The sequence below is a fragment of the Babylonia areolata genome, chromosome 5, assembly GCF_041734735.1.
Source record: "Babylonia areolata isolate BAREFJ2019XMU chromosome 5, ASM4173473v1, whole genome shotgun sequence".
In the NCBI taxonomy this organism is placed as follows: domain Eukaryota; kingdom Metazoa; phylum Mollusca; class Gastropoda; order Neogastropoda; family Buccinidae; genus Babylonia; species Babylonia areolata.
Genome location: NC_134880.1, coordinates 25,826,185 through 25,836,184, shown reverse-complemented (window position 1 = coordinate 25,836,184; position 10,000 = coordinate 25,826,185). Strand labels below are relative to the sequence as shown.

At 45.3% G+C, this 10,000-nt stretch overlaps 1 protein-coding gene across 1 annotated transcript in view; it reads left to right on the top strand.

Annotated features, from left to right (window-relative positions):
• LOC143282233 (neuropeptide receptor 15-like) overlaps positions 1 to 10,000 on the top strand; it is a 109,660-nt gene that overhangs the window by 99,464 nt on the left and 196 nt on the right. Inside the window, exons 2-4 of the mRNA XM_076587833.1 lie at positions 4,965 to 5,149; positions 6,135 to 6,400; positions 7,957 to 8,093. Of these exons, the coding sequence (XP_076443948.1) occupies positions 4,965 to 5,149; positions 6,135 to 6,400; positions 7,957 to 8,093 (588 nt within the window). The remainder of the gene's footprint in view (positions 1 to 4,964; positions 5,150 to 6,134; positions 6,401 to 7,956; positions 8,094 to 10,000) is intronic.

Sequence of the window (10,000 nt, the reverse complement as noted above, 5' to 3'; positions counted from 1 at the left end):
GGCTTATGCATTGATTACACATCATTGAAGGCCGGGAAATCAAAAGAATTGAAAAACAAACATGCTATAATTGGATAAATTGGGTAGACCTTGCCATTATGATGTTTGTTATTTGATTGGGTGGCATTGTAGTGGAAAAACAAATGATGATGGTACAGTTGATCGGACAGTGAAACAAAAAAATCCGAATTGCAATTTTGTGGTCAGGAGTGGTAGTGGTCAAAAACCTGTAAATCGTCATCATAATGTGCTAAATGTCAGAGCAACGCAATTAGAACACATGTGGGTTGTAGTTAGTTGTCAGTATTCGTACAGAAGAAGGTGGCGGAATGGTTTAAGACGCTTATCTGACAACACAGTGTCCGTGGGGGTTTGGGTCGAATCCCAGCCCTTTATCCACGTTTGACTGGAAAATCAAACTAATCGTGTAGTTCATTCGTATGTGACTATAAACCGAGGTCCCACGTGCAGCGTGCATCTAGCGCACGCGAAAACAATCCAGTGGCAACATATACGTTGACCTCTGGCATAATTCTGTAGACCGAAATTCACTGTGGTTGGGTACGCAACTATATATGCATACACTCAAAACCAGGCTGAGCGCGTTGGGTTATGATGCTGGTCAAACATCTGGAGCCAGCTGCATTGCTCGGACGGAAGAGCCTTGTGTGGTCGTAATCCGCTACTAACTGTGTGCAGTATGGAACTAACCAGTGGCGTAGTTTGGTCAACGTAGGCATTTAGTCACGTGTAACTGTCAAAAAGTTAGAACCAAGCAATGCAACTGGCACATGGTTAGCAGGTGTGGTGTAGCGTATATGGATTTGTTCCAAAGCAGCGACGCCTTCTTGAGAAATGAATCCAAAACTTTCAGCGTGGAAAGTTCAGTGATGGCCAGTAGCAACCAGAAGTGCTCAGGTAATGGTTAAATCCTGTCAAAAACTCCTGATACTACATAACCGTCACAAGCTAACGCTTCTTCAACACAGTGATAAGCAGTGGTCAGGTATCGGTCAAAAACCTGCCATGACATCATAACAATGCACCCGTGTGACAAAATAACGACATGTGAACACATTTGGCTGATGGACAGCAATGGTCACACAGTCGTGGTCAGTAGCGAAAACCTTCCAAGACATGTAAGGCACACACATGTCAAAATTTGCACGGAATGTGTCAAAATATAAAAAAAAAGAAAGCAGAAACGTTTGTGTGAGTAGGAAGGGGAAGGACGCTTTGGGGCAGATTTTCGGATAACATCGGTGGCGGACCAAAACAGCGTCCCCTTGGGGACGGTTTAGGCCACTGACTATGCCCAGCGCCATAATGCATGCCCCGGGTGATCGATTCAGGACACTGATACGTCCCCCGGTGACCCTAAGGAAGGGTTGGGGGGGGGCCCATGGGGAGGGTGGTGGGCGAGTTGGGACGTTACAGGGAGATGGAGTGTCGGTCTTCAATATCCAACGCTAATCTTCCTCCTCGCCTTCCTTCATTCCACGAGAGCTGACTCTTTCGGCGTGCTGGCTGTCGGTTCGAGGGAACTGCTGTTCGTGTAGAATGTAAAGGCGCTCATTTTGTGCGTGATCCCTGGAGAGAGGTTGGAGAGGAGGTGGAGGGGGGGGTCACATGAGGTTCTTGTTTTTAATCGCACGCTCCTGCTATAGTTTCCTCCATTGTGGTCAACATTATATATATTTATATATATATATATATATATATACATGTGTGTGTGTGTGTGTATGTGTGTGTGTGTGTGTGTGTGTGTGTGTGAGTGTGTGTGCATCTCTCTTTCTCTCTCTATGTATGTATATATATATATATATATATATATATATATATATATATGTCGTACAATTGAATAACAGAAAGTTAAAGTTTTGCTGCCACGACAAATGAGTTCTGTGCAGGGAGGTCGATAATTCAAGGAATGTTTGGTGTGGTATGGAAATTTTGCAAGCTTGCTACAGCACTTTCTTTGTACGTGAGCATGCATAATGAAGACGCGCGCGCACACACGGACACACACACACACACACACACACACACACACACACACACACACACACACACACACACACACACACACACACATTGACAGAACAAGTGAAAGAGCTAATTGGCGAGAGAGAGGAATTAGAACTTCAACCGTACAAAACAAAACAAAATCAAATCAAGAACACCAGGATAGAGAAGAAAGAGAAAAAAAGACTAAAAGCAACAAGAACAAGAAGAATGCACGAAAAAGAAAAAAAAACAACCGGGGCAGTAAAATAGCCGAGGTCATCCCATTTCCCGCCACACCGCTTCCACAAAGATCTACAACCCCTCGTCCAATCTGGCCTCGCAGCATACAAATGAGCCGCTTTCCGCCGCCCTGAATGAGCCAATCATTGTGACCCAGTCAGCCTGGCAGCCTGACACTCACCCAGCCTCCCCACCCCTCCTCACATCCACCTCACGCTGTGGTGCTGGCCTGACGGGGATCCCCCTGAATCTTCATGGATAACTTACGGACAAGCTACGAGAAGTCCTCGAAAACAATATCTAGATGACTCAAACTCCCAGGGAGTTTCAGTTTTCAGTTTCAGTAGCTCAAGGAGGCGTCACTGCGTTCGGACAAATCCATATACGCTACACCACATCTTCCAAGCAGATGCCTGACCAGCAGCGTAACCCAACGCGCTTAGTCAGGCCTTGAGAAAAAAAAATATATATAGAGAGAGAGAGAGATAGATAAGCGTACATACATAAATAAATAAATAATAATGATGATATAAAAAAGATAGTAGTAATGAAAATAATGATAAAATAATAATAATAATAAATAAATAATTAAATAAATAAGACAACAATGATGATAAATAAGCAAATAAATATAAAACATGAAGACACCCATTCACACATACACCCACACATGCATAACAGGTATGCCCCCCAAAAAACTCCCAGGAAACGAAGTAAGACTGCCTACATGGCTAGGGGTGGGGGTCGACGGTTAGGGGGGTTTGGGGGGTGGGGATGGGGGGGGGGGTAAAAACGGTCATGCACGTAAAATCCCACTCGTCCGTACGAGTGAACGTGGGAGTCGCAGCCCACGAAGGAAGAACAGATGCCGGGAAACATTGTGAGAGAAGTCGTGATTCAGACTCTGCTCTTTTTCCTTTTTTTTCCCCCCCTTGCAGTTCCTGTTTGCTTTTCATCATCTTTACAAAGCTTTACTCTGAAGCAAGGACACTGAAATTTCAATTTGTAAATGGTGTATGCATTTACATCGTTGCTGCTGTGTTGAACAGAATGTCCGAATATAATGTTTTCCATACAACCAAGAGTTGATATAATCCATAGATACTGTCAGAACCTGCAAAATCTTGCAAAAAGAATTGTATACAAAAAGAAAATCCGACAATCGTCAACTCATAATATGGAACGTCTTTCTTCACATGATATCACACTCATCACTTTCATCTTTCTCATTCCTCTTTCTCACCTATCTCCCTCCTTGTATAAGGCACTGATAAGCCCTGAACAACCAATACAAGTGTGCGTGCGCATGTGAACTGAACTGAGTGAATTGTGAGCGAACGAATATGTGTCTGGTAAAAAAGATTTCGAAGGAAACGTTATAGTCGCATTGTCTACAGTCAGGCAACCCTTTAAGAATGACTGAATGTGATTGTCGTTGTTAACATTCTTTTTCTGCTTTATGGGTTTTTTGTTGTTTTTTTTTGTTTTTGTTGTTTGTTTTTTTTGGGGGGGGACCGTGGGGGGATCGGGGCGGAGGGGGGGGGGCGGTTCGCAATACTTTCATTTCTGTGCATACCGCCGTTATTCCTTTGTTCATATAACTGCCCCCATTGCCAAAAGTATGGTATAAAACAATGTCCGTGCCCCCCCCCCCTTCCCCCCTTCCCTCCCTCCATCCCTCTCTCTCTCTCTCTCTCTCCCAAAACCCACCACACACCATACCATGTTATGACAAGAACTAAGCGGCATAAGTAATACCCATAATTTCTATTCTTATGCTGATTGATGCTATGTAAATCCAGCATATGCATCAATGCAAATTTTATGGATATTTATTGGGGTAGAAGATGTTCCTATTGAAATCACCTGCTATACAAGCCGTATTTGGGAGCCCACGTTAATCAATTGTACAATAATTCGTCTGGAGAGAGGGGGTGACCTACCTCTTGGACAAACCAGTATATAATTGCTCCATACCCTGAAATATATGTGGGACGGACCTCTGCCTTTCATGTAGATTTCCGCAGGGACTTTTTTCATCTGAATAATATATAACCCACGATCAACGAGTTCAACAGTTTGTGACAGGTATTCCAGACAAACAAATGCTTTTTTTTGCTGCTAACACACGTCAAGTGATTCGAATACTAGTACCCTCGACACAGCGCTGGAGACAATGCAGCCAAGACACAGCCGCACAGACCTGAGAGGAATGTGTTAATTTCCTACGCTTACCCTTTTTCCACTGTCTAATTCTGCGTCAGACGGACACAGAGAGAAAGCCCCCTGTATCCCATTCAACAGAAGCATCAGTCCTTCTAAGCCTCAAAACTGTCCTTCCACCCGGTTTCGTCCAACTTGCCATTCACCCCAACCCACCCCACCCCGCCCCCCACCCCCACCTCCCGCCCCTCTCCTTCTTTTTAAACGATGAATTCAAGTGTGAATATCAATACTTTTACGAAATGTCGGCAATGTGTGACGGGACATTAAACAACAGTCCAATCTCCCCCCTCCCCTATGTGTGTGTGTGTGTGTGTGTGTGTGTGTGTGTGTGTGTGTGTGTGTGTGTGTGTGTGTTATCAATCAATGCAGTTCAGTCATTTCATTCACTGATATCACCTAATCTGTCAGCCTGCCCATGCATCCATCTATCTGTCTACCAATTCATCAAATGATCATACTTGACTCACTCAAGTCTTCGCTTCTGGTTTCAGATACATCGCCATCGTGTACCCCATGAAAGCTCACCTTGTGTGCACACGCAGACGTGTGGTCTTCGTCATCGTTTGTGTGTGGATTCTGGCCATCTCCTGCTGCATGCCCACGGCACTTTTCAATGACGTCATCAATCCTTCTGAGTTCATGCCCCACGCCATGTGTATCACCCGATTTTCCTTCGGTGAGTTGAGATAGAGCACACACAATAAAACGTAACAGAGAGCCAATTAATGAATTGATGATCTGATGTGCTGAAATAATGCCCACAATAAGCAATTATAATGGACGTTGAATGAGAATGGACTGCAGAAAATAATTCTATGATAACCGAGAGATTTAAGTAGAAAAGACTGAAGATTTGGAATGCCTAGTGTGAATGTAGCTTAAAGAATTTATCAGTGATTTGGAAAGCCTGTTTTACGAAAAGAATACCAGTTGTACAACAAAATGCAGTGATGCAATGCAATGATATGCTGGTGAGTTTGCAAAGGTGCGTGTATTGTGAAAGCGTGCGCACGTGAGTGAATGCGTGTGTTTGAAAACTTACTTCTATCTCATATAGATTTTATTATTTATTATGTTACTCAAAATGCTCGCGATTCAAAACTTGAAAGTTTCCAAGTTTTCACTCTCTCTCTCTCTCTCTCTCTGTCTGTGTGTCTGTCTCTCTCTCTGTCTCTCTATATATATATATATATATATATATATATATATATATTTTTTTTTTTATTTTTTTTTTTATACATATATATGTGTGTGTGTATGTGTGTGGTGTGTGTGTGTGTGTGTGTGTGGTGTGTGTGTGTGTGTGCGTGTGTGTGTGTGTGTGTGTGTGTGTGTGTGTGTGTGTGTGTGTATGAAGATATCAAGTGGGTATATTGGTCAAAGAGAGAGAGAGAATTATATTTCCCAGACCAAGATACCCACTTCCTGCATCACATCATTTTGAAGTTCACGAAGTTTCTCAGAGATGCTTGTGGTTTAGCTTTAAACATAACACTGCACGCACTTTTCACTCTCATTGTTCTTTTCATCAATGAGGAATTCTGTTCGGAGACATCGTTGGACTAAAGTTGTATTGTTATTGTATCCACCACACCCCCAAAAAGAGGCAAAAGGATTAAATGTCTTTGAATCTTTGTTATCGTTTATGCCCCCAGACCGAGACACCCACTTCCTGTACCACATCATCTTCAAGTTCACCGAGTTCTGCCTGTTCTACTTCGGGCCGCTCGTGCTCCAGATGGTCTGCTACATCATCATCGGGCGACGCCTCTTCGTGGGCGTGGACAAGCTCCACCGCAACTCTAACATCCGGTCCACGCCCGACCGGCGACAACGCACAAGCGAGGCCATCAAGGCCAGGAAAGGCGTGGTCAAGATGCTCATAGCTTCCGTCATCATCTACTTCCTGAGCTACTCCCCTCATCAGGTCGGTTGGTTGTGTGTTGTGGGGGCGTAGGAGGAAGGGGGTGAGGGGGGATTGTATGGGTGGGTGTAGTGGGTGTGGAGGGGGTGTGGGTTAGGGGTGGGTGGGTGTAGTGGGTGTGTGTTGGTGGGATTGTATGGGGGGGGGGGTGTAGTGGGTGTGGGTGTGTGTGCTGGGGGTGGGTGAGTGGGTTTGTATGGGTGGGTGGGTGTAGTGGGTGTATAGGGGGATGTGCTGGGGGTGAGTGGGTGTAGTGGGTGTCTGGGGAGGATTGTATGGGTGGGTGGGTGTAGTGGGTGTATGGGGGGTGGGGTGCTAAGGGTTGGTGGGTGGGTTTGTATGGGTGTAGTGGGAGTGTCGGGTGTGTGCTTGGGGTGGGTGGGTAGGTTTGTATGGGCGTAGTGGGGGTGTGTGGTGGTGTGCTGGGGGTGGGTAGGTGGGTTTGTATGGGTGGGTGGGTGTAGTGGGAGGGTGGGTGTAGTGGGAGGGTGTGGGGTGTGTGCTAGGGGTGGGTGGGTGGTTTGTATGGGTGAGTGGGTGTAGTTGGTGTGGAGGGAGTGTGTGTTAGGGGTGGTTGGGTGTAGTGGGTGTGTGGGGATGTGTACTGGGGGTGGGTGGGTGTAGTGGGTGTGTGTTGGTGGGATTGTATGGGTGTGGGTGTAGTGAGTGTGGGTGTGTGTGCTGGGGGTGGGTGGGTGGGTTTGTATGGGTGGGTGGGTGTATGGGGGATGCTGGTGGTGAGTGGGTGTAGTGGGTGTCTGGGGAGGATTGTATGGATAGGTGGGTGTAGTGGGTGTATGGGGGGTGGGCTGCTAAGGGTTGGTGGGTGGATTTGTATGGGTGTAGTGGGTGTGTCGGGGGGTGTGCTTGGGGTGGGTGGGTGGGTTTGTATGGGCGAGTGGGTGTAGTGGGGGTGTGCTGGGGGTGGGTAGGTGGGTTTGTATGGGTGGATGGGTGTAGTGGGAGGGTGGGTGTAGTGGGAGGTTGTGGGGTGTGTGCTAGGGGTGGGTGGGTGGTTTGTATGGGTGAGTGGGTGTAGTTGGTGTGGAGGGAGTGTGTGTTAGGGGTGGGTGGGTGTAGTGGGTGTGTGGGGGGGGGGTGCTGGGGGTGGGTGGGTGGGTTTGTATGGGTGGATGGGTGTAGTCGGAGGGTGTGGGGGTGTGATAGGGGTGGGTGGGTGGGTTCGTATGGGTGAGTGGGTGTAGTTGGTGTGGGGGGGTGTGTGCTAGGGGTGGGTGGGTGGGTTTGTATGGGTTGGTGGGTGCAGTGGTCGTGTGGGGGAGGATGTGTGCTAGGGGTAGTGTGTGTGTGTGTATGTGTGTGTGTGTGTGTGGTCTGTGTGTGTGTGTGTGTTTGGAGAGAGTAAGAAAGATTTGTGTTGAGATGATTTGATTGTTGATTTACTGATTGATGGATGGATTTGATGGAGGGAGGGAGGGAATGAGGGAAGGCTGGATGGAGGGAGGGAGGGAGGTAGGGATTAACTGACTGATCGATCGACCGACCGTTTAACTGACTTTACTGACTGACTGGGCGGATGGACTGTTCTGCCCCTCCAGGTGCTGTTGTTCTTCAACACGTTCTCCTCCATGTCGTTCGGGGATAGCTGGATGTACCTGGTGCTGACCACCACCCTGGCCTACATCAACTCGGCCGCCAACCCGCTTCTCTACTGTGTCTTCAGCGAGAACTTCAGGTCCGCCATGTGGTGCCCATTGTGGTGCCTAGCGTGGTAGCTAGTGTGGTGCCTAGTGTGGTGCCTAGTGTGGTACCTAGTGTGGTGCCTTGTGGTCCGCTATGTGGTGCCTAGTGTGGTAGCTAGTGTGGTGCCTAGTGTGGTACCTTGTGTGGTACCTTGTGTGGTGCCTAGTGTGGTACCTTGTGTGGTACCTTGTGTGGTACCTTGTGTGGTGCCTAGTGTGGTACCTAGTGTGGTACCTTGTGTGGTACCTTGTGTGGTGCCTAGTGTGGTACCTTGTGTGGTACCTAGTGTGGTACCTTGTGTGGTACCTTGTGTGGTGCCTAGTGTGGTACCTTGTGTGGTACCTTGTGTGGTACCTTGTGTGGTGCCTAGTGTGGTACCTAGTGTGGTGCCTAGTGTGGTACTTTGTGTGGTACCTAGTGTGGTGCCTAGTGTGGTAGCTAATGTGGTGCCTTATGTGGTACCTAGTGTGGTGCCTAGTGTGGTACCTTGTGTGGTAGCTTGTGTGGTGCCTAGTGTGGTACCTAGTGTGGTACCTTGTGTGGTACCTTGTGTGGTACCTAGTGTGGTGCCTAGTGTGGTACCTTGTGTGGTACCTAGTGTGGTGCCTAGTGTGGTACCTTATGTGGTACCTAGTGTGGTGCCTAGTGTGGTACCTTATGTGGTACCTTGTGTGGTGCCTAGTGTTGTACCTAGTGTGGTGCTTACTGTGGTACTTTGTGGTCCGCTCTGTCGTGTCATGCCCTGTCTCTGTCTCTGTATCTAGTTTGTAGTTTGTGTTGTTTTGGGTTGTTGTTGTTTTTATTGTTGTTGTTGTTTTGTTGGGTTTTTTGTTGTTGTTTTTTGTTTTTTTTTTTTTTTTTTGGGGGGGGGTTGTTTGTTTCCTGTTAACTTCTTATTTGTTTGTGTCTTTATTTATTTATTTGTTCGTTTTTTCATTTCTTTATCTGTTTATTTGTTTATTTATCCATTCGTTTATGTATCTACGTATTTATTCGTTTATTTATCTACTTATCTATTCGTTTATTCATTTATTTATTTATCTATTATGCAAATGGTCGTACATACATTCACACACATGCACACACATACACAAATCTAGATAGACAGACAGACAGATTGATGGATAGATAGATAGATAGACACGCATCTCTATATATATATTTATATACATACATGTATACATACATACATGGAGATATATACATATATATGTACTAAGATATGTATTATATATATATATATATATATATATATATATATATATATATATATACTAAAATAGAAAAAAATCAACGTTATTTTCTTTTGCTTCAATATAACGGCTGGTGAACGTGATACGAATGCATTAATGTTGACAGAAAGAAACGTTCTCCGATCGTAAACAAGTCACAGATATTGAAGTCAGCAGATTTCCTTCTTTGAGCAGCCGTGACGATCACTGTATTTATACTAAAATATGTACACACACACAAACACACACACACACACACACACACACACACACACACACATATATATATATATATATATATATATATATATATAATCTTTATATATCGCATTTTGTTATGTGTTGCGAATAATGAGTCTGATAAGAATCATCGCTTACATTCACTGCCGTACCTTTAAATACAGTGATCGTCACGGCTGCTCAAAGAAGGAAATCCGCTGACTTCAATATTTGTGACTTATTTACGATCGGAGAACGTTTCTTTCTTTCAACATTAATGCATTCGTATCACGTTCACCACCAAAAACACCCCCAAAAAACCCTATTTTATATATATATATATATATATATATATATATATATATATATTAATGCTTGAAGACGTTATAACCTGTCAGCTTGTCGTTGCTCCACTGTTAATCAGACACGTTTTCTGAATAAAAGGTTT